The sequence below is a fragment of the Cricetulus griseus genome, chromosome 3 (genome assembly GCF_003668045.3).
Source record: "Cricetulus griseus strain 17A/GY chromosome 3, alternate assembly CriGri-PICRH-1.0, whole genome shotgun sequence".
NCBI lineage: Eukaryota > Metazoa > Chordata > Mammalia > Rodentia > Cricetidae > Cricetulus > Cricetulus griseus.
In genome coordinates, this window is record NC_048596.1 from 219,049,145 (window position 1) to 219,074,348 (window position 25,204).

The window sequence follows — 25,204 nt, forward strand, 5'->3', positions numbered from 1 at the left end:
CTCTGCAGATGGGAAGAGAAACACAAGCTGGCATTCGTTCCCATGGCTAGAGGAATGACAGTTACAAGATGTCTTCTGGCATCTCTGCCACACAGAAAAGGGGTGACTCAGTGTCAGTGGTCCCCATAATACACCCTAGAAACAGAAGGCAGCTGGGGAGGCTCACCACATTCCAGATAGAACTTCATCTTGTTCATAACACCAAGATAATGGCATCATCTGCTACCAGAATGTCCGAAGCCCCATGGAGAAACATCCAAGCACAGCTCTCCACCTCCCTGCCAGATCTCAGATCCTACATCTGCTCAAGGGTTATCAGCCAATGGTACTGTCAAAGGGATCAGACCACAGAGATGCCTGACCCTGGAAGTCTTCCTCACTATGGGTCATACACTCTTGTCTATCAAAGTCACCAGGTTATCCTGGCCAAGGAAGTTGCTACTTTAAAGCAGTAGCATCAATGGACCATTGAGACTGTATCAGGACCAGATAAAGCAAGCAGACCAAAATAAAAAAGCCCTACAAAGTAAACTGTCATCAGAATAACAGCTCACAAATGTAAGCTAACTACGGTGAACATAAATGTACAAATCACCTGCTAAAATAAAGATTAAAGTGGGACCCAGTTGTATGGTGGTGTATGCCTTTAAATGCAACACTTGGCAGGCTGGGACAGGAGGATTACAGGTTTGGGGCCAGTCTGGCCTACAAAGGAAGTTCCAGGCTACTCTGGATTATAGGAAGAGTTCATCTCGAAATTACAACAATAAAATAGGATCCAGAGTCTCATAACATATAATAATCTGAAATCAGGGACAATCACAATTTGAATGAGAAAGACATGACAAAAACAAGATATGCCAGATGCTGAGAAAGCTAGTTAAGTTTCAGCTTCATTTACATTGTGGTTTCACAGAATACAACCCCCGTCTCCTAGAAATTTTCCCTAGAGGACAAAGGCTGCATCTTTCCCAGTTCTGTACTCATGGCACCTTTCTCAGCTGATGGCAGTAGGTGCCTAATAAATAATTGTCTCTTTTACCTGACTTGAATATGAATGTGCTGGGTATCATCACTGTAATTTCTTTCATGACTTGGGGAAGTTTTTAATAATTCTATTAGTCAACCAACACAGGAGAGACAAGCTGATGCTATTGGAAAAAATGTTTAATTCCAGAATTGTGTACAAGCCTTAGAGGATTGTTTATGACTCTTCTAAACATAGTCTAGGAACTGTTGACAAAGCCTGATTTAGCAGTGCCTCAGTAATAAATATAGACCAAGCCACCATAAAGAAAACATCCAAAGGGGCAAAGGCTTTGTTTTATATAGATCTTAGAATAATGATACTGGAAAAGACTTAGAGGTGAGGTCATCCCATCCTTTCTCCTGCCCTTAATGACAACACCTTAAATCTTCCCATGGGTTGGTGCTGCACTTCAATTAACAAGTCCCCTGACAATGACAGGCCTTTGGAAAGTGTTGGCCTTGTTAAGTCACCCCCATCATAAATCACATAGGCCAAGTAAAGCTTCCTCTGAGATAGAGGTGCCTCTGTGTGTCATGTTTTTGTGTATCTTCTTAATTAAAATCACAGGAGGTCTGAGGAGGGCCCAGGACCAGTGACATGTGATCCCTCCATAGAGACACTCTCATTCACTTGCCTCCTATCATCAAATGTCACATTTGTTGAAAATGTTTACTTTACCCTCTTTGAAAAAAATCACATCCACTGTGTTACTGCCTTCACTTAGTCATTCACAATGGAGTCTAGGTGCAGGCATCTTCAATTATAGTATAAATGGTACCTATTCTCACTCCATTGTGAGAATTTGGGTAAAAAAAAAATCCAATTTTATCCTTTTTTAGTTGGTAGGGAAGGGACTATTATGGGGAATCCATGGATGTCTCTACCAGAGATAACCCTTACCTTATTACTACACACCTTCATCCAGCTTTGACTGGTTCCCTAGGAAGTGCTCTACCTCCAGGTGTGGCAGCAGGTACAGAGCTGTTATTTTCAGCTGGCTTTTGCATTTACTTACCATTTATTTTGCCCTATGCTCTGTTTGTAAGAAATTCCTTACTCACAGTAATGGGAGACTGCCAGGACATGTTTATGTTTCTGGAACATGTTAACTGAGGAAGCTTATAGTACATGGCATGTTATCACACATGCCATCAACACCCCAGTGTTTGATACCCAAACTTTATTTTCTTCCTTTTCCTCTCTAATTAGGAGTTTTTGGATTATCCTTGTAATTTTTTTGGCAGGATTATTATGGGTTAAAAAAACCAAAAGTATATCAACACTCAATAATATGTAACAGTCTACTTGCTAGGGACCATCCCTGCCAACACTGAATTATTCACATGTAGTGATTAACTTGTGCATCTTTTTTTATTTTCCCTGGTGATAATTATGGTCACTATAGTAATGAGCATGGAGAACAAATGCAGGCATTATATTCCATGACTCAAGACTCAGCTCAACACAAGAGAGGATTTGTTCCTTTTGTAGGTGAAATTGCACTTCCCAGAAAGTAAGCAAATGGGGAATTTTAAGCTAAATGCTTTTCTATAATTATTTCATATTATCTTACGTGGAAAATGAAGACAATGGATCAATGCTGTATTGCAAAGAAATTTTGCTTAAAAAAATCACTACAGTGGCATGTATAAACATAGGGTTTTTAAAGTTTTACATTTAGTTATGTATGCATGCATGTGTGTCTATATGTGTCTGAGTTGCCATGGAACCTATAAGAGCCATTAGATCCCCTGGATTTGAAGCCTTGCAACACAGTGCTGAGATTTGAACCCAGGCCCTTTGGAAGAGCAACAAGAGCTCTTAACTGCTCAGCCATCTCTCTAGCCCCATAAATGTAGTTTTGAAACAATTACATAGCCCTAAAAAAAGACAATGAGTTAACTCTTTTAAAAGTTAAAAGAGATCATTCTAGTCACAAATACTTCATTTAAAGACTGAAATCCTGGTTAGTTGTAATATTTTAAATGGATATGAAAATGGACTAAAAAAAACACACCCAAGTTGAATTGTAGGAATAAAAGGTAATGGAAACTCTCCCAGGGCTATGAGGATCTTGTCAACTACTTCAAGCTGCCCTCCATCTGAACACATTGTTTTCGTGGCTTCCACACAGACAAAGCTCTCCAGATAAATTCATGTGTGTGTCAGAAATCTCGCATAGGGACTGCAGCATCCATGCTGCCTGAGCAGCTCCTTGTGATATCAGAAGGTTCAACCAATGTTCTTCAACCTGGCATATAAGCCTGCTTCCCATGTCTCCTTTACTCACTTTTCTGAGATGACACTGCTGAACCAAGTGAACACTACTGTCTTAGTCTTCTCATGCTTGGCTTTCAGCATCTTTCCCATTGTGAAGCATGTTGTTTGCCTGACAGTCTGCCCGGGGCACAATCTGTTCCATGTTGTCATACCTGTCTATATAATGCACCTTCACTATTGCTCCGTAATTTGCACGGCAACTTTAAGCTAAAGAAGTCCATAAAGTTTACTTTTTTGGAAACTTCCCTTATTTTGAGGGCTTTATGTATCATCAGTGAGTATCTGTTATGACTGTAAGATAATAGAATTTGTATAGAGCTCATAGGACTATCTGAGGGAATCATCAAAGTCAATCACATCATTTGGGTATAAAATAGCAGTTTTCAGACATATACTAATATGCCCATTAGGTAATCTCCAAGACTCTGAGGAGAAAGAGTTTGTAACGGAGTGTATACTCTGTAGTGAAATCTCCAGTAAACCTTCTTGATTCTGGTAAGCAAATTAAAAGGTTCCCTTTTTTTCTGCAGAAGTGGATGCCTCAAGCAAAATGCCTTCGAAATTAGCATTTAATATTCCCATGAAATTTCCGCCTTGTCCTCTGATAACCCTGGGTAATTATAAACACCACCAATGGACTTGGAGCTTGTCATCCTCTCTCTACTATCTTAAGCTGAGTTTGAAGTGTTCAGAGAAGGTTCAGTGAGTCCTGGAGAACAATACTCACATGAAATAAATCTAGATAGACAGACTTGCACACAGGAGACAAAGAACTTAGAGCTGAACTTCCATGAGAAACAAAAGAAATTGTCAAAAATCGGCTCTCAGATTTTTTAAATTAATTTTTTAATTTAAATTAAAAACAATCTTGTTTTACATAAAAATCCCAGTTCCCTCTCCCTCCTGTCCCCCCATCCCCCCACCATCTCCCCATCCCACCCCACAGCCACTCCTCAGAGAGGTTGAGGCCTCCCATGGGGGAATCATCAAAGTCAATCACATCATTTGGGGCAGGACCAAGGCCCTCCCCCATGTATCTAGGCTAAGAGAGTATCCTCTCATAGGGAATGGGCTCCCAAAGTCCATTTATACTCTAGAGATAAACACTGGTTCCACTGCCAGAGGCCCCATAGATTGCCTAACCCCCTTACCCCCCCCCCAACTGACACCCATGTTCAGAGGGCCTATTTTGGTCTTGTGCAGGTTCCCCAGTTGTCAATCTAGAGTCGATGAGCTCCCACTTGCTCAGATCAGCTGTTTCTTTAGGTTTCCCCAACATGGTCTTGACCCCTTTGCTCATCACTCCTCCCTGTCTACAACTGGATTCCAGGAGTTCGGCTCAGTGCCTAGCTGTGTGTGAATCTCTATTTCTGCTTCCATCAGCTACTGGAGCTCTCACTATTTTTTTTAATGCATAGAAAATACTACTTCTATTAACAAGTTATAAAATGAAAGATTTAGGATAAAAAAATAAATATTTTCTTAAAAAGTAGAACCACAGAAGGCAAAGAGGTAGAGTTGCAAGAACTTTGAAGAGTGGTCTGAGAAAAACAGAAATATAAGTACAGTTACTTGCATGATGATGAATGTGTGTGTCTTTAGAGGGAAAAGTTTGATTCAGTAACTCACAGTAGAAACAGGGATTTTTGAGCCTGAGTTGGGCTCAACTGGTACACTGGAGTAACAAGGTTCTGGCCGAGGCCACTTGTAGCTCTTTGCTATCCCCATGTTACGTGAGAGGCAGAAAGGGAGGCTGTAAGGCAGCTAAGGGGTAGAAGTTCCTCCCATCTGTTTCTTGGATGGATCTTTCCTTTTACAAACTTCCTCTGACTCTCTTAGTTGTTTAATGACACCCTAATCTTCTAATTAATCAAGTACAAAGCATGAATGTTACCTTCCCAATACTTCTGAGGGAATATGATCTGGGTTTTTTTCAATATATATTATTGCTAAAATATCTTTCCTGTGGTCTGTCATTAGCTCATCCACCACTACAGCCACAGCCTCTTTGTCTCTTTCCCTGTGCTCTAGCCTCCCAACCCTGGAGCCTAGACTTCTCTAAGCAGAGATACAGTAAGAAGCAAACATGATCTTGCCCAATGCTTCCCTGGAAAACTCTCATAGTTATCCATCCTTTCAGAGCTAGGCTCATTAAATGGCAATTAAAGAAAGGTCCTGCCGGGCAGTGGTGGTGCAATCCACTTTAATCCCAGCACTTGGGAGGCAGAGGCAGGAAGATTTCTGTGAGTTCGAGACCAGGCTGGTCTACGAGAGCTAGGTCCAGGACAGCCTCCAAAACCACAGAGAAACCCTGTCTGGGGGTAGGGGGCGAAGAAAGGTCCTCCCTGATATGACTTCCTTACCATATTAAAATTTCATCTTCTACACAGACATACACCAGCTTTCTAGAACTTTTGTATCCCCCCTGAAAGCTTTTTGTCCCCCATTTCTCTCTCTGAAACTTCAAATCCCATGACTTTTCCTGAAGAGATACTTAATTCTTTTAGACTTAAATGAGCTTCTAGCTAAACTTGCCCTGCCCTTTCTTAGCCATCAATTACCTCACCCCTCCACTATATTCTAATAATGATTTATGGTGTGGGATGGTGTGTATGGGGTGTGTCTGGAATTTGTGTATATGTTGTCTGTCCTTAATATGTTCTCATTACAATGGCCCTTTCTTGACCCCAAATCCCCCTCCTGTGAAGTTCTTGTGTGTTGATATTTACTCTCATGTACACTCTTGATGACCCCATAGGATTTTCATTTGTGAAAGATTAAGATTAAAAAGTAGAGGCAGAAGTGAGAGTTTAGAACATAAAAGGAGATGAAGTGGTGTCACAGAAAAAAAGCCAACATTGTGCCAAGATCTTGGGAAACTTAAAGACCAGAGAAAAGAGAAAGTCATTTAGATTAGTAACACTCCACTTGGGAAGAATGAAAAGTGGACTGAGACATCTATAAGAAAGACTGTGGGACTAAAACTCCAAGAAGGTGAGGCCAGAGGTGAGAATGGGAGCAGAGTTTAAGAAATGATAAACTATTGATTTATTAGTGACACACTGACCATTCTGATGGAGCAGCAGATTCCACCCAAGCTCCATATAGCACCTGGTATCTTTGACAAAGCAAAATACATTTGCATATACTTGGCTAAAGACATGAAAGAGAATAGAGACCAGTGAGTGTTTGTTGAGAGTACAACAAATACCATTAAGAACCTGGTCAGGCCTAATCATTTTATTTTAATGGATTAAAGATGTTAGATGGGGGGATTAAAGATTAAAGATTAAAGATGGGGGGAATTCTTGGGTGTTTTAGGCAACAAATCTCACAATCAGTTCCACTCCCCAGTATTTAGTAGCTCCTAAAGCAAATCTTCCTCATTCAAGGACCCAGCTGCTAGCACCCTGGTGAAAAGTCTGCTCCATCCTGTTTTTGAGACTCCTGTTTAGCCTGACTGTTCTTGCAGACACTTGGACTGAAGTTAATCTTGCTTTCTATCTCCTAAGGTGGAGTTGTTATCTACTTTCCGGATCCTCTGTGCCTTGTCTTCAGACAGCAATTGACCTTTGTTCTACTCTCCTATCTCCAGCTCAGCTATTTTCTTCACTCAGAGTCCACAATGAATGGTTGTCTTTTGGAATTCACTACATAAGGAGATCATGCACTCCTAATTGTACCTAATGTTTCCTCACAGTAAAATATGAACAACCACGAGTTCTGTATTTTGTTGATAGTCTACTCATCTGTTTGTTTTGCTTTAAGGAACCTAAACCTGAGAGAGGGTGGAGAGTGAGGAATAAACCTTATTAATATATGACATGATAGCAGCACTGCATACGGAGTGAACAGTTCTTACATACCAGATACTAAGTGTGCTGGGCAGTTTTATGACCCTTCAGTGCCGTGATCCCTTTTCTGCTACATGAAAACGTGTTGAAAAACTGAGAGGGGACCATGAACCTGGGAGATGAGCCTCGGAACACAGGCTTTTCCCTATCAGCTGTATGCTACTGTCTAAATGTGAGCCTTTGGAGGAAAGCTACTTCCCCTTATTTTATACTAAATTTGTAGCTTCAGGAAGGTGACTGATACGGAAAGGCATGTGTGGACCTTTAGTAAATGCATTCTGAATTTGGGAGTAGACAGGGGCTTTGTTAGTTAGGCAAAGCTGGAGTTGCATGGTTGTGGAGAGAAGGTCGTTCTAAAGGTCATACATTGTAAAAGGGTTTTGCTTTTGCTGAAGAACTCTGCATACAGCAAGGGAACAGAATGAGTGATAATGTCCCAGAGTGAGTGATTGATTTTTATATTGCTTCCAGTGTCATTTGAAACAGAGAGTCTGACTTACCTATTGATTTGAGGAAAAGCTGAGTCAATGAGTTGGATGTAAAATCCCCAACTCCTCATCAAAGGTCAGCCAGACCTTGAAAGAATTTGTCTAGTTTTTTTTTTTTTTTTTCCTAACATAAAAGATGATTAAGAGTCACAGACCTAGATTGGAATTAGAGTAAAGATTTTTGCCTTGTTGAATAATGAGCACATTAGAAAAATGGGAAAATGCAGTAAAAGAGGAAGTTTTTAATTAAGACTATACATGAGACTTTGGCACTAGAAACATCTGCTGTGTCAAGGATGTTTCAGAAAAGCAAATCAAGAAATAGGTTTGTTTAGACCTACAGAGTTGGAATTGTCCTTTGTACAGGAAAACACAAGCCTGTCTTATCATTATCCAAACTTGCCGAATAGTTTCCATTGTCAAACTTCCCTCTTATCTCTGTGCCAGTGGTTAAACTTCAAGCATTGGGTCATTGTGTAACATTTATCTGTTATTATTTATGAGAAAGCTACTGGGTGCTTTTCATAGCATTCAGTACTAACATCAGTATTTTATCATCCTTTTGTATGGTGGCTTGGTGGTTTGAATGAGACTGTCTCCAATGGACCCACATATTTGGACACTTCTTCCTCAGTTGCTCTCACGGTTTGGAGAGGTTTATGAAGTGTAGCCTTGGTGAAAAAAGTACTGGAGGCAGGCTTTGAGAGTTTGAAGATTCCTACTATGGCCAGTTCTTCTCTCTGCTTGCAGTTCAAGATGTGAGCTCCCAGCTTGCTGCTCCAGCCTCCATGCATGCCTGCTGCCATGCTTACCCACCATAATGTGGATGGACATTTGTCCATCTGGAACCACAAGCTCAAGTAAACCCTTCTTTCTATTGCTTTGGTTATGGTTTATGATTTATCATAGCAATGGAAAGCATTGTAAATACAGTGGCATTTATAAATGTAAGACAAATCATTTTAAGTCATTTTAAAAAGTAATAGCTTACACTCATAAGAGGTCATCTATTGTCAACATGCAATTCTATAAATCATACAAACAAGGTATCAAGTATTTATTATTTATCATAAATGTTCCCTCATGTTTTCTTACTGACAATGCCTTCCACCCAACTTTGGAACAACTCCTGATTTGTTTCAATTAATATAATTTTGTCTTTTCTGTATTTTCATATTGAATGATACAATCTGGAACCACCTACTATAAGTCTTTTTTATTTCATTTATAGCTTATTACTTGAGAAATACTCTTAAACAAATAGTTTTATACAGGTTGTGAGAAAATACTTGCAAGATATGTATTTGTAAAGATTTGAATTTAGATATGTTAACTCTCAAATAACATTGGTTATCTAATAGCAAATTGTCAGCCTTGAAAACACACATACAAGAAACATTACAGGAAGAACATGGCAGGATTTGAAGGTAGGAAAGCAGAAGGGGAAATGATGTAACTGTATTATAATTAAAGGCAGACAAAAGATTTGAACAGACAAATGACCAAATAAGATGTACAAATGACAAAAATAATAAAAAGATTTATAATATCTCCAATCATTAGGAAACTACCACTTCAATCATAATGAGATACCAGTGCATACTAACTAAAATGGCTAGAAGTTAAACACCAACAATGCCAAGTGATGGGCAGAATGTGGAACAACTGGAGCACTTGAACATAATCCGGAGGTTCTAAAAAAAATAGCTTCATATATACTAATAAAGCTGTAACCATTTACCATGTCTCAGCAATCACCTTTAAGATTTACCAGAAAGAAATGAAAAATGCGCATTGACACACAGACCTTCCAAAATGTTTATAATTGTTTTATTTATGATAATGCTGAACTGGAACCCATTCAGTTTGGCTGATGACTAGATAGGCAAGCAGAGGCATGAAATACAATGAAATGCTCATCTATAATAAAGAGAATGCAATCCATGGCAAAACCAACCAAAGGGCTAAACTCTAAAAGCACACTGGTTAGTGAATGAATGAAAAACTAAAGGTTATACAGTTCTGCCCATGGTCATATAGTAGTAATGTCAGCATTTGCTGTGTTTGAGTAGGAACATCTCAGATGTGAAGGCAGCAGGTCACATTGTGAGACCATGTCTCAAAAAACAAAGCAAGATAGCAACACCCAAATATGCAGGAGAAATTTGGAAGGCTTTAAAACCAAAATAAAAGTAGTAAATATCTGAATAATATAGACAAAGTATGTTGTATACTGTGCTGTGCAATCATCCCTGACCACAGAGCATCCATTTAATTATGTGCACATTAATCAATACAATGGTAATTACCAAGAGGTATCTTTAGAGTTGAGTTTTTAATGTGGTTGTTCCTCAAATTTCAAATTTGTTTTTGTATATGTTTTACTGTGTGTTCGTGAGCGGTTAGAGTGCATCAGTAACTAATCAGGACCTCTCTAAATACAATATAACACGCCCTTTACAATTCCAAGTAGTTCTTGTAGTTTCCACACAGAATCAGAGAGGGACATGCATGGCCTATGCTGTCAAACTGTGTAATTCAGCTGAAAGAGAGTCCAGCCCAGTGTGGAAGCTGAGTAGTAGATTCTGTAGCCAGTCTATATGTCTTAGTAGAAGAGGAAAAGTCAACAGTCCTGGGACCCAGAGATTGGGATTCACAGATACTAGTGGGTGTCAACAGTTTTCAGGAGATTCCCTGAGTGCCACCTCCTCAGGGCACATATGGTAGGTATGTCCTTTTCCTCCAGTATCTTTATGCCTTATCACCCTTTTATCCTACTTATTTTATTTGAGAGTAGTCTGTACATTTATTTCTTTGCATTCTTTTTTGTCTTCTTACCCCAGAATTAAAGTTCCTTTCATTAACAGACATTTCCCAATGCATAATACAGTCTCACATAACATAAGTCTTCTAGAAATACCAGCTCAGTGAAATAAAATCCAATTAACTAAGGGTAAAATTAGGAGGCAGTAGTAAAGGTCTAAAGAAATTAACCTCTAGGAAAAAAAATTTCCTGTCTGTCATAAGGGTGAATTGATAGAACCCATGTAAATTCCAACATAGAGATTGGCACATAGTGAGCCCAGAACTGTAGCAACAGCAAAGGCTACATCCCCTCATTGTAGCAATAGCATAAGACATACCCACTTCTTTGGCTCCATCTCTGATAATTTTATTTTTCTCTTTTGCCAAAAAAAATATTTGACTTATTCAAACTTTTTGCTACTCTCTCATTTTTTCTAGTCATGTCCCACAAACGTTGTGGTTTTAACCAAAGGCCTAATCCTGAAATAATCCACTTCTTAAAAAGGGTCTTAGGTTCTAGTAGTTCTGGAAACATTTCAGTTCTGGGTGGTTTTGGATACAGCCAAATGATGAAGTTATAGCTCATTGTGGTTTTGTTTTGGATTCCCCCAGTGAGTATAGATGTCAACTGTATCTTTGTGAATGTTTGTAAGTCTTTTCTGAGGGGATGCTCCTTTGTTCTTTTTAAAAAATTGTGTTGTTTGTTTTGCTGTTGAATTGTGGGATATATTTTTAAATACTGGATATTAATCTTTTGTTATTTATGGTTTCCAAATATTTCCTCCAATTCTTTGAGTGACTTTAAAATATTTTTATTTCTTCTGTGGCAATTTCATATATGTGCATGCTGCATTTTGGTCAAACTCACCCCCACTGCCCTCTCCTATCTTCTTCTCACTGAGCCCCTTCTTCCTAACAAGCCCCCTTCCTATTTCCATGCCTTTCTGTGGATGCGCCCTGCTGAGTTTAATTAGAGTTACAGGAACATGGGTAGGGATTATTTCCCAGAGCCAAAGCACCTCCACAGTAGCTTCCCACTGATGAAAGGTAGTTCCCTCACAAGTCACCTTTTAATTCTCTTGGAAAGTGTCTTTGCTGGTGTGCAACAGCTTTGAATTTTGACATAGACTCTTTTCTGGTTTCCTTTTCCTTTTACTGCTCTTATTTTTGTTGTTCTGGGACAAGAAATGATTCCACATTCAGAGGCATTGTTTTCCCCCTGTTTTCTGCTATTAGTTCTTATAGTTTTAGTTCTTAAATTTTGGTCTTTGAAGAGCATTTAGCAGTAACATTTATGCATGGTATGTGCTAAAAAAAAATTTTCTTTTTGCAGAAATTCTATTTCTCCACCACTATTTGCCAAAAGCGGAGCGTCTTCCAAGCAAGGATTCTTCCCGTGGATCTTTCCAAAGCTGCTGGTTACTGTTTCAAAGGTTAAACAAATACTGATTAAGTTGTACATCACTTAAGATAGATTTTGACCCCTTGCGAGTTGAACAGTACTGGAGATCTAAGATCATTGACATTCCTCAGGAAGGACAAAATAACTTAAGCCTTCTTGGAAAGCCCGGAAAGTTAAAGAATATTCCACTGATCAAAGTACAGCCTCCAGTTTGCCGCTCTCAAATTCCCAGACTCAGTTGGCTGGAGTGGTCTCCCTCTTGCCTGGCGAGCTGGGAGGCTGGTGAGAAACATGTCCCCACATTTTCTCTGGGGTTTTGTTACTTTATTGATGATAGCCAAATTACATGGCACAACCGGAGAACCTAAGCAGAAGCAACAGAAAAGGATAGCTGATCTTCACCAGTAAGTAGACTCTCGGCTCATTTCTACTAATGGACTGGGGTATGTCCTTGCTGTCTGTCACAAGTAACCAGAGAAGCAGGAGTGCAGTGTTTCTGGAGGAAAGCAATGATGGTGATAAGCCAAGAGGGAGAAGAGTGGTGCTAGTATAAGGAATTGTTTCTTATTCACAATTATTCTTTGCCCACTTGCAAATGAGTCACATCTGCAATTCCTGGAAATGATCATTAAGAAATTCTCAGAGAATGAATGATAGACAGAGAAGTTTTGGCCGGGTGGAATGCAAGGTGAAGATATAGAAAGTCTATTGTTATTTAGCCAGAAACTGGCTTAAAATTTAAAACTAGATGTGCTAATTACTGATAAATTCTCTCGTTGAATTGTATAGGCCACGAATGACCACAGAGGGTGGAAACTTAGTGTTTCTTACAAGCTCTGCTCAAAACATTGAATTTAGAACTGGATCCCTGGGAAAAGTCAAATTAAACAATGAAGACCTTGGTGAATGTATACATCAGGTAATGCACTGGAAAAATATAGATGTTGCTTTGTATGTCCACCTGCTATAACTTAGTTGTCCAACTCAGTATTAGTCAGCACCTTGAGTCTTGAGCATAGAGAGCACAACTGGAAGACAAGTTCTTAGAAAGAAGCTGTATGAAGGCTTCATGGTGGGGAGAGAGGGATCCATGCCAAAAGGAGAGGCTCACTGTGCAGGGTTGGACTCCACAGTCCAGGCAGATACAGAAAGAAAAAAAAAAACACAGTTCCTCTGCTGGGGAGGGAAATGTGGAGTGGACCCGAGGCAAGCGCAGATATGTTCAGCAGCGCCTTTGCCACATCAGAGGGGTCACTCACTCCCATGCTGTTGAGTGTTTTCAGTTCTCAGTATTGAGGACAGCATGCTGTATGTCATCCATCATGTTAGAGCCAGCTTTTAGAGCTGTGACTGGGTCACACACTGGTTGTGTGTTGTATGGTTTGACTCTCAGGACTTCCCCCATGAAGGCATTCATTATTACTCCACTCATGAGCTACAAGTGTGATTAAACCAATTTTTAATATCCAAAAGACACACAATAAATGATTGAGGCAAGATTTAAAATTCAAAAAGTCTCATCCAAAACGATACATTGTTGTGGTATTGGGGACTGAACCCGCAATTTTTATGTATTAGGCAAGCTCTCTATCATTGAGCTATATCTCCAGCTACCGTGCTTCTTAATAATAAGCACCCTACAATATTAGAATATCATGGGAATGCATCTAGAAACAGCATTGGTATATTGCTATAGAAGAGAGTCAATGGGATTGTGCATACCTATTTTGGTCTAATTATTATTCTGTGTGGCATTGCTCTGGGACTTATAATAGACAAGGCTTTAATGCTTGCTCTTGTAAGATGGAAATGTTCTTTCCCTACTGTTATTCATCTCCTTGTTCTTCATTTCTTTTTAAAATTAGATTCAGAGAAACAAAGATGACATTTTAGACTTAAAGAGGAATGCAACTGGTCTTCCTCAGAATTTACTTAGTCAAGTCCACCAACTTAACTCCAAGGTAAGGCACACACCGTAAGAGCAAATGAGTTCTTGCTTAGTAAGTAGTGCACTTTTCAGGTGATGTATCAACTCCATTCCACCTTTAGATATTTATAATGTAATTTTGAACTTTGGGGTTAAAGGGTAGAAATGTAATTGAAGGGTAAGGAGTGGTGGCAGACAGAAGGCAGTAAGTGCTACGACGGGGACTTTTTGCAAGGCTTGGCTTTGCTGGCGTCCTGATAGCGATAGCGCCATCCTTACTGATGGAGGGGGTTATCACTGCCGTTTGTGCTACAATCACTGTGTGAAAGAAGCAGTGAGTCAGCTTATCAGACCTTTAAAAATTTACTCGGGGTGGGGGGGGCAGAGAGAATAGGATGAAAAGGAATCCCGGAAAGGAGGGAAATAAGGAGGGGAAACAAAGCAGAGTCCCAAGGGAGAAGCACAAAGGTCAACATCACATGTGAAATGTCTGCACTAGCTAATTGATGCATTCTCTTCTACAGCTTGTGGATCTTGAGAGAAATTTTCAGAGATTGCAGCAGGTAAGTCCTGTGACTAGACATTCACTGAAAATATATAAACATCTTTTCTAAGGCAGAAATGGCTGTTACTCCACTGTAACCCTAGTGCTCAGGAGATTGAGCAGGAGGATTGAGAGATTGGAGTATGGAGTGAGTTAAAACCAGCTTGGGATTCATAGTGTGACCTTGCCTAAAAAGAAAATCTAAATACATAAATAAATAACAAGCCAGTAGTCTTATTGTAAGGGATAGATGGTCAGTATCAAAGGCTTGATTTCCCATTGTTTGATTCCTGTTCCAACTTATGTCCCCTAGGAGTTCACAGTCCTCAGGCCCCTCCCTTAACTGCCCTCTTTTAGCCATGCTGCTGTGGCCTTACTTGTGTACTCTTAGGCAGCTAGGGATTTCCCAGTTATCATCAATAACTGGGGCTCAAAAAGCCACATAGCCTCTTCACATTGAGTTGCAAACCCCGGGGGTGTGCACAATGTTCTTAGTTTCCTTAAAACAAGTGCTTCAGCTTGAAGCACTTCCCAGAGCAAATACCCTCTAACTTTGCCATGTGTAGGTAGGCCTAACTATGTGAGTTTATGCCATTCACCTTCCTCGCAGGTAAATGACTAAGGCTTCTGTTGAAACCATAACCTTCTTTCCCCCTCAAATGTATAGAATTAATTGCAATTTCCAATTAATAGTATCTGCTCTAATCATCACAATTTATTTCCATGGTGATTCAAGCATTGTCTCCTACTTTGGGAGTTAAGTTTGATGAACAGGTTCATGCTCCCTTTTTACCACTGACAATGGATTGTACCTCAGCCTCCATCACTTCAGGGAAAAGCTGTGCACAGTTGAATGAACAGTGAGTGCTGTGGAGCAAAGCAGTATGGGGGTTTCCTAACTCCTACAGTGCTTCCAAATTTCACTACTGATCAAGAACCAAAGATTATGATTAGAATGAGGTTCTGTTGTCCCCTCCCCCAGCACCCAGGACAAGTTTTTAGTGATTTCAAATGTCGGTTTCTTTCTGCTTTTGGATAGGACAAGGGCTCCATGGACAGCACAGCTGCTCTCCATTGTCTTCCTCCTAACGGTTAGCTGATTTCCCTCCCAGCTGGATCCCCACAATCTCTGGCATTTTAATCCCTGGACAGCATTGCTTTTGTTCACCAGAAGACTCCTAAGTTTGTAGCAAATGTTCTTAATAATGTCCGTTGATCCTTTAATGGACACAACTCATTGTGGTTCTGAAACAAAGACAAATCAAACGAGGGAAGAAAGCAGAGTTCAAAACGTAGAGACACACACGTAGTCCTGTATTCAGGACAAGGGCAGAGGAAGAATGTGCTGTGCAGGAAAGAGCGTTGGGCCAGCTGCTGATCTAGCTCTGAATTTATCCACAGACCCAAGTCGATTTGCTCTGAGCCTTTGGCTATACATGTGTATGGATACAATGAACACTCTGTCCCTGTTTTAAACAGAATTTTACTAAAGCCAATATAGTAAATTACCCTGACTACATCATTACTTGTCCTCCATGAAGCAGTTACCTCTGCACCCCCAAGTCTTCACAAATTGTACAGAACCAAAAGTGGTAGTTGACAAAGGGTGAGATCCCCTTGTGGGATCTACCTCTGTGTGGACAAAGGTAGGCTTGTTTGTAGTGCTGGTCTAAAGGCAGTCAGGTGAGCAGAGGGCAGAAGGTGTATCTTTGCTGGCCACATTTCAAACAAAGGGGCTTGGAGAGAAAAGAGTTCAGTCATCTGAGTCAATGGCAGGAGGGGTGGTAATAAAAGATGATCAGCTTTCAAAGGCTTATCAAGAGGTAACTGAGATAAGACCACTAAGCAAAAGGATGGAAATTTCCACTTTATTTTCTTAGTGCAATAGGAACATCCATTCTGACATCCTCACTTGAAAGCTTTATTCTTATCTAGTAGCATGCATTTCTCAGATGAATGATGGATGCATCAAAGGAACAGGGAGTCATCTCTCCATCCATGTCTAAAATCTGTAGTGTTAAGGAAAATGGGCACGATTGATATTTTCACAAGAGAAATGACTTGAAGGGGAATGTGAGTCATTGGAGGAAGTCTGGAAGAAGCCCTCACCCGAACTGAAGCCTGCCCTGTACTGTGTGCTGAGAACAAGTACCATTCTCTCACTGACTTTGCTGCCCTGTTGTTTTTCAGAATGTCGAGAGGAAGGTTTGCAGTAGTAATCCCTGCCGCAATGGTGGCACCTGCGTCAATCTGCACAACTCCTTTTTCTGTATCTGCCCTCCGCAGTGGGAGGTGAGTCACGTTGTCTTTGACTTAAAAATCAAAGAACTGCAGGCAGGTGAGTCAGCATCGGTGTCTTTGAACTCATTCAGACAGACATAATTATCCACCAGTTTCTGGGATTCTGTGATCTCCAGGGTCAGAATGAATTGTGCCAAATGGAGGGAAAGTTGACTATTTAACCCACTTAGTCCCGGGCCATCTAGAGCAGCTCTCTCAAATGGATAAGTAAAAGGTAGGGCGTGGTAGGGCTGTTAGCATTGACTTCAGCAGGTCAGCACTGGAGAGCATAGCGTTAATGAGAACACTACTAGCAGACATCAACACAAAGATCACTAAGTAACTGTCCCAGGACTCCTCTATCAAAGAATTCTCCTTGTGTGGCCACTGTGCTCTCACTTGTGAGGAGCTCCTTGGTTCCACTGGGTCCAATCTGAACTCTAGAGGACTCTTAGCCCAAGGTTAATATTAGTAATATTGTTTTTGGCCTTACCAAGGAGTTACCACCCACATTAAGTCATTATATATATTATGTAAATATTATTTCATAAAAGCCCATGTCCTATGGCACCTGACTGAGTTCTTTACATCTCTGCAGGGTCTTTTCTGCTCAGATGATGTTAATGAGTGTGCGATTTACTCGGGAACACCCTTTGGCTGCCAGACTGGATCCACCTGTGTGAATACAGTGGGGAGTTTCAGGTAACTTTCTTGAAAATGTCACCTGTATTTCTGAAGGAGAAGAACACCAAATAATAAAAGTATCAAAATTAATATCTATAGTACCAGAAAAACTAGGTGTCTCATAGGAATTACTTGACTTCTATTGAACATATCCATAGATATTTTTGCTCAAATGAATAAAAACCTTTCACCCCATGAAGAAATCATTTTGGCAGCATCTCTGAGAAAGAAGGCCACTATGACTGCCACAGAGCAGTCAGCAGAGCATGGTGCAAGCTGAGCTGATTCCTGAGCAAGGATCAGAGCGATAAAGGCTTAATCTAGGTTAATAAACTCCACTCATGCAAACTTCTGCTAGACATGTTTATAAATTCAATTATTATGCAAAACCTGCAATGACCTCTACCTTAAGTCTAACACTATGTGATCTGAGAGGCCTTACCATGGGGCACCATGAGCTGAGGCATTAACAAAAGCCACGTCTTTGAAGGAACAGCCAGTGAACTCATTTGAGGACTTTGCTATTTAGACTTTGGATCTAACTGAAAGACGCTGATGTCGCTGCTGTCATTCACCTGCTGGCTCCAGCTGATTCTCTTGAGAGCATCATTTCATGGTTTCTGTTTATGGGTATCTATCAAGCAGAAATTCCACTTGGAGATATTAGTGACAATTGTCCCAACCTGACTCCTCCTACCACATATAGTATCTAGTAATATTCTATAGATTAGATAGGATTCCAATCTTCCTTAATCATCACTGTCATTTGGTGTATTCTGTGCCAATAAAGTGAAGATTGTGTGGGTGGAACAGGAGCCATCCACACAAGCCACTGCTGTTGCTTTACAGAGCATTTTTATTTTTATTTCTACCCCTATTAAAGTGGAAAGGAGGTGGGAGCCTGTAGCCTACACAATTCAAAACTCTCCATTGCGTGTTAAGGATAAGATACACACAAGGAAAGGTGAGAGGAAGAGGGAGAGAATGAGAGAGTGAGTGGCAGGGAAAGGAGAAAGGGAGATAAAAAGTTTATTTGTTGGGAGCGTTTTCTCGTTGGTAGTGTCCCTTTGCAAGATAGTATTAGACTTCTTGTTCCCAGTGTAAAGGAGAGCACAGGGACTTCTTGTGACTCTGGGCTGTTTATTGCCTCTAGTCTCTACCCTTCATTGCTTTGCTGAGGAGCCTTAGAGGGCAGAACATTTAGCCATGCCCTCTTCTTGGTATGAGAATAGTTTATGAGACCCTGGGAATTCCACTTAAGTACGTGTATCTTAAGCACATGAATTCAGGTGTGTCCCATAATGTGTGTGTATGTGTGTGTGTATATGTGTGTGTGTGTGTGTGTGTGTGTGTGTTTCTGTGTAAAGTATGCATACATGGCTGTTCACAAGTGAACACCCATGTATATGGAAGCCAGAGAACAACCCCAGGTGTCTCTCCTCAGGTGCCATCCACCTTGGTTTCTTTTTGTAAGTTTTATTATTATTTCATGTTATGTGCCTGGGTGCTTTGTCTATATGTTTGTCTGTGCACTACCATGCATACCTGGTGCCCACAAAGGCCAAAGAGGAATTTTATCCCTGTATTTGGAGTTACAGATGATTGTGAACTGCCTTGTGGATGCTGGGAATCAAACCTAGGTACTCTGGAAGATCAGCAAGTCATCTCTCTAGCCCCTCATCTTGTTTTTTGAGGCAGAGTCTCTCATTGAATTGGAAAACGCCATGTAGATTAGGCTGACTGTTCAGCAAGACTCTCCTGCCCCCAGACCAAGATTACAGGCACAAGAAACTGTGCCTAAACCTTTTTTAAAAAAATTGATTCTGGGCATGGAATCATGCTTACAAGACAAACAATTCACTGGCTAAGCCATTTCCCTATCCTTAAGTAATACCTTGAAGGAATAAAATAGGGTATGTAATGCTCATGAGTGTAAAATCTAGTTATTACTTTGTGAATCAGCATGTAATAAAACAGTGAACACTTAACCATTTATTGAATTCTGCTAATTATGTGAGGTTAAAATGCTTAATAATCAGTAGTTTCATTGAGGTTAGAAACCCCTTTGGGAAACCGCTGCATGGGTTTGATAAGGAAAACACAAGCTGCTGTTGAATGATCTGGATCTGCAGAGTGTGGGTGTGGTGGGCAGAGCTGGCACCACCTCAAGTTAAAAAAAAAAAAACTCTGTGAGTCAATTTAGTTGGGGGAAATGGAATTCTTAACAATTAATCTTAACAAGATTAATAATGCATAATTATAAATACCTTTGAGAAGATGAGGCACTATGCAAGTCCTGATGAATTGGGGATCCCTGTTTTTTTGTCAATTTTTTTTTTCGTAAAAATTCTTCTTTAGAGGGGTGAGAGTAGGATGAGGTAAAACTATCTGCTTGCACTAATTCTTGTGGCTTGAGTCCTGCCTCCAGCTACTATGCGAGCTAATAGAAAGACGGGTTTTCCCTTCCTCGTGTTATTGTTTCATCTTCATTGTAAACGTTGCTTCTGATTGTTTCCTGACTTGCTTTATGTGTAACACAGCTCTTGATGTCTGACATATAGACATCGGTAGATGGTATATGCACTTAGCTTATAGCTCTACTATGCTTTCTAGGAAGAAAACATGCTGTGTTTGTTCCCCAGGCATACGAAGCTGATTTGGTATATCTTATTTTATCTCCATATCATTGGTAGATTGTAAAGCATAATCCTGTTAGTTAAGTATTAAATTTATTATCTCTTTCAGTTACTCAGTATACTGATATTGAGCCATGGACTCTAAAACAGGTTATCTAAGGCTATGGAAGGATATTTGGCATCTTCTCAATTGACTGGTGCATTTATAGTTCCTCAGGACTGGAAAGCCTAGTTTTATTCACCTAGAATAAAACTAAATATAAAAGACTTTTGCAAGAACTAGTAATGAAGGGCTCAGCAGTTAGACATATTGCTGAGGAAAAAAAGTGATGACCTTATAGGATCCCTGAATCCTATGACAGAAGAAAATTGACTCCTGATCTCAATACACACACTGTGGTATGCCCATACCCACACTCAAACCCACACATCATATACACACACAATAAATAAAATTTAAAAGGAATTTATCTCAAAGGCAGGAATATTGGTAAGGTGGTTGTAAAATACATATGGCTTTTATTATTGCTTCACAGGTATTTGTACGATGATTTACCCTTTTCCTTCAAAAGCCATACTGAGTCACTTTGAAAACATACTTTACATGCAAATACTGTTATATTAAAAAAGCATAATTGTAAAGTCTTCATATTTACTTTATTCATGAGAACATAAAGGTGGCATGGAAAAATAATGGAGCTGGAGTAAAACAGACTTGGGTTTTTATTTGGCTTCTCTCAGATATTAGCTCTGTAGCTGTAGGCAATGCATATCTGTAAAAATAAGATTAAAGAATTTGCCTTTGAAGATCATGACAAGGAAGCCTGTAGTTTACTTGGTTTATTTTCCACCTCTTCCTCCTCTTTATAATCTAAATTTATATGAAAGAAGTATACATTGTATGTGGTTAAAAAGAGTCTAAGTTTAGTGTACACTCATCTCCAAGTGATAATAGTTAGGCAGAAGGCAGTGGGAACCAAGGAGAGAGGGTTGCCCTCGGGTGCATGACCACAATATGCTCTGCCACCTTAAGCAATTGTCCAGTGATTAAGTCCTTAGCTGTGAGAGAAACACACCTAAGAGTACTTGCTAGAGAGGAATGCCTTTAGAAGGGTCTTGAATTAGTAGTAGTCAGAAGCGAACAGTGAATATGTTTGTTCAGAATTTAAATCTGTGTCACTAAGTCCCAGGTGTTCCCAAACATTCTCTTACATGGGAAATACATTTAGAAAAACTTGTAATGATTGGTTCTGATTTTTTTTTACACGTCAAATATATGGATCAGACAGAAACATATTTAACAATGAGTCAAATGCTTAAATGTGTATAAGAAATGCTCAATGTTTCATGGAGTTACAGCAATAAATTCTTTTAATCTCAACTCATCAAACAGTACTTTCAAAGGTCAGATGTCTGTAAACGATGGGTGAAACTGAGTGGTGATTCTCTAAGTTGATTTGCAAAGATAACATGTTCACTCAATGCTCTGCTTGGGGAACTGGAGAATTTTATTCCAAGGCTGCAGCTGACAAAGCTGCAGTGCTGGTTTATCATTAACAGTATTGGTTTGCAATGTGGACATTTCTTACTGATGCTAATAGACAGCTTTTTGTAATAAAAACGCAAGCCCTGACACTGTGCTCTTGTGTAACCAACAGATGTGAATGCACGCCTGATACGTATGGACCCCAGTGTGCATCCAAATACAATGACTGTGAACAGGGCTCTAAGCAGCTCTGTAAGCATGGCATCTGTGAGGACTTGGAGCGCGTGCAACATGGACAGGTGTGTCTTTTCCCTCAGTGCTCCGTGTGGAAGCCCTGGTCTTCCCACATCCTGTTGGTGACTCTGTACCAGCACGGAGCTGGGAGGGACTGTAGAGGTGAAATCACTTCCATCCCTTAACAGGACGCATACAGGAAAGGAGGGAGATGTCATACACAGAAAACTGGACTCAGAAAATAGAAAATAAGTCCATCACAAAAATTATGAAACTTATTATTCCTTCATGAGTCTCTCCATGAGGCATGGCACCTAACCTGTGGGTCTAACAGTGATGAGACATGCAGACCTTACAGGCTGTCTTGACAAAGCAGCTTATGTCTTGATTGTTCTGGCCTTGAGTCCCTCCTCCCCCCATGAGTGGTGCAGACTTTATGGGTTTCTATCTTTGGTGTCCCTCTGTGCTCTGGGTCCTGTATGCCTAATGCTCAGGTTAGCCTGGCCAGTTTTATTTTGTATAAGAATTTTAGTTATTTATTCTTAATTTATTTTGAGATTTATTGTGTGATAGAAGTTCCTTCTATCAGTAGGGCAGTAGGGGAAGGAATGAAGGGAGAGGTAGGGGAAGAGAAGGAATTTTCAAAAAGGAAATGATTGTCCTAAGTCTGTGCCTACTTGGTGTTTATACCTTTAAAAACAAAGCTGAGTTCATTGACTTTAATTATAGCTCTTGATTATTGTTGCTCTCTCCTGGGCATCTTGGGGATAAATTATAGGATCCTCTTATTCTGAAATAAAGATGTTCTCTTCTCCATGGTCTAGTTTAAATGCTTAAATCATATGGGAAGGAAAAGAACCCATTCAGCTGGCCTGATGGAAATGAATGTTAGCCAATAAACAGTTTGGGGTTGGGTGAGATTCTCTCTTCTTCCTAGTTGTTTACTTACTTTATTGTTTTCCTGCCAGCCAAAATTTAGCTGCATCTGTGATGCTGGGTGGACAACGGCACCAAATGGCATCGCCTGCACAGAGGACAAAGATGAATGCAGCCTCCAGCCTTCACCTTGTGCAGACCATGTGCAGTGTTTCAACACCCCAGGCTCTTTCTATTGTGGGGCCTGCCCAAAAGGTACATTCTTAGTGACACATGCTAGGCTCTGAATACCACACAGACAAAGTACCAGAATCAATTTCCCTCTACTAATGATAGATAAGAAGATCCTTTTTTTAGAAGTGTTAGCTACATGTCCTACTCAAGATCATATCATTGCTAGAGCAGGTCCCTGGTGGATCCGGGAGACATGTCAGAGTGCTGACATCCTACCTTGGAGCACAACTAGACATAGAATTTGAAGGGTCTAATCTTGCACGTGGTGACTGTCAGCTGGCTAGACCAGTGGTTAAAAGCCATGCACTATAACCCCACTTCTACTAACCAGCTATTTGTAAATTTGGCTAAATTCCTTGATTATTTTGTGTCTCCACTATAAACCAGTAATTCTTGCTTTTGTGTGTCCTTGAATATTCCATATCCTTGCAATAAGAGAGGTAGTCAGTTTTCTCAGGCCTGAGAACAGAATCTTTAAGGGAAGCCATTGTGTTGAGTTGCTGAAGAATCTGAACCTGGTACTCAGAGAAGGCCCAAGTTTGAATCCCATGCTTCCTCTTTTAATGACACATGATCACTAATACCACTTGGCACAGATTTGTAGGATGTGTGCCATGAACAAAGCACTGTGCTGGAATGTAGGTTAGCTGTGACCCAGACCTCAGGGAGCTTGTAGGACCACTTTCTACTCCTGGATAGACTTAGAGAGTGGCTCATAGATGGAAGATCATAACAACAGCTATTCTTTCATGCAAATGCCATTAAAGCACCCTTTAAATGCAGCCAAGTGTTACAGTTCTACAGCTACAACAAATGCCAAATCATGGTAAGAGGACTGTTTACGTTTTATATATGAGGAGTTGAGGCTTGAAGAGATTAAATAACTTCTCCAAGTACACAAAGCTTGCAGTAGGACAGATCCAGATCCAGGTCTGCCTGGCCCTCGATCTGAGCTGAGCTGCCAGTGCATCCTGTCACTGTCACACCAAGGCACTTGCACACCTAGTGCTTTCAGTGTAGTTCAGTGAGTGCCTGCATGGTGCTGGTTTAGAACTAGCAAAGCTAAGGAGAAGGAAGGACTCCCCCTATCTCTTGTGGGGCAAAACTTGCAAATAGCTGAATTCTTGAAGGTAATTTATGATGACAATCTTTAAGTGATAGAAATCAGAGAAACAGATGGTTTAAATTAGAGAACAGGCAGCATTTGCTTAATTCTTCTTTTTCTTATTTGAAGAAAACAGCCAGAAACAGAAACTTATTGGAAAGAAATTGAAAGCATTTTTTTTGTTTGTTTTTAATCACTACATTTTCCCCAAGTCTTTTCTACATGCTGCTTACAAATGTAAGGAACTACAAGAATGCCCGTAAAAAAGGGAAGCAAGGTACCATGTCTTGAAGGTCACCATTAGAGGCAGAGTACACTTCCAACCTATCCATCCTCAGACATGATAATTTCCTTGTCAGTATAAGAAGGGTTACCTCACTTAGATCCAACATTATAAGCATGCTAAAGATTTGAAGACATTTAAACATGATTATTATGATAATGAATCATGAGAATAATAGTAATGTTATCATGATTGACTACAACACAATTATCTAAAGATGACTCTTTCTTGTAGAAACATGGGCACAGTTTTAAGCAATTCATATTTTTACTAATATCCAATCAATAGTCTACAGGAGAACCCCATTTTACCCACCACCTTGTCAGAATTAGATTTTATACATTTAGAATAATTTTTGGGCAACCTGTTAGGAATCTCTCATCTTAATCTATAGTTTTGCATAGAACAAAATTTTCTTCATTAATTTTTATCATTCTTTAAATATTTAAATATTAATTGATTAACTTGTGTTTAGAGTATATTCCATAACATTCTTATTGAGGTCAGAGGAAAAATTGGAGTTAGTTCTCTCCTTCTAGCATGTGTGTTCCAGGGATTGAACTCAGATGATAGCCTTAGTGGTAAGCATCTTTAACTACTGAGCCATGTTGCCAACCCAGAACTATTTTGTGGATGTCTTAACTATCTGTATTTCTTCCTTGTTAAGTTGACAGTGCTAATCTTGCAAATATTCTCAATATTTTTTCTAGGCTGGCAAGGAAATGGTTATGAATGTCACGATATCAATGAATGTGACATAAACAATGGAGGCTGCTCTATGGCTCCATTTGTCCCCTGTCAGAACACGCCTGGATCTTTCACCTGTGGGAACTGCCCACCAGGTACTGCACTGGGCTTCCTGATGCCACCCCTGCCAATACACTTAAAATAGAATCTGTGCTTGCTTTAGAATGATTTCTAAGAAAAGGAAAGGAAAGGTCTAGAATGTTTAATGTAAGGGGTATACTCAGCATGCAATAGTACAGCAATGTGAGAAAGGAATAGAAAGCAATGCCAGCAGCAACAGCAAACAGTGAGAAAACACAGGATGGGGAA

At 40.0% G+C, this 25,204-nt stretch overlaps 1 protein-coding gene across 2 annotated transcripts in view; it reads left to right on the top strand.

The window, feature by feature from the left end:
• Positions 1 to 12,147: 12,147 nt before the first annotated feature.
• Positions 12,148 to 25,204, top strand: part of Cubn (cubilin) — a 209,786-nt gene continuing 196,729 nt past the window's right edge. The window contains exons 1-9 of one of the 2 annotated variants that reach the window (XM_027405242.2): positions 12,148 to 12,263; positions 12,649 to 12,778; positions 13,725 to 13,820; positions 14,311 to 14,349; positions 16,521 to 16,622; positions 17,209 to 17,312; positions 21,589 to 21,715; positions 22,619 to 22,781; positions 24,859 to 24,990. In XM_027405242.2, the coding sequence (XP_027261043.1) occupies positions 12,151 to 12,263; positions 12,649 to 12,778; positions 13,725 to 13,820; positions 14,311 to 14,349; positions 16,521 to 16,622; positions 17,209 to 17,312; positions 21,589 to 21,715; positions 22,619 to 22,781; positions 24,859 to 24,990 (1,006 nt within the window). In that variant the 5' untranslated portion in view covers positions 12,148 to 12,150. The remainder of the gene's footprint in view (positions 12,264 to 12,648; positions 12,779 to 13,724; positions 13,821 to 14,310; positions 14,350 to 16,520; positions 16,623 to 17,208; positions 17,313 to 21,588; positions 21,716 to 22,618; positions 22,782 to 24,858; positions 24,991 to 25,204) is intronic. The other variant, XM_035442818.1, reaches the window with a different exon arrangement.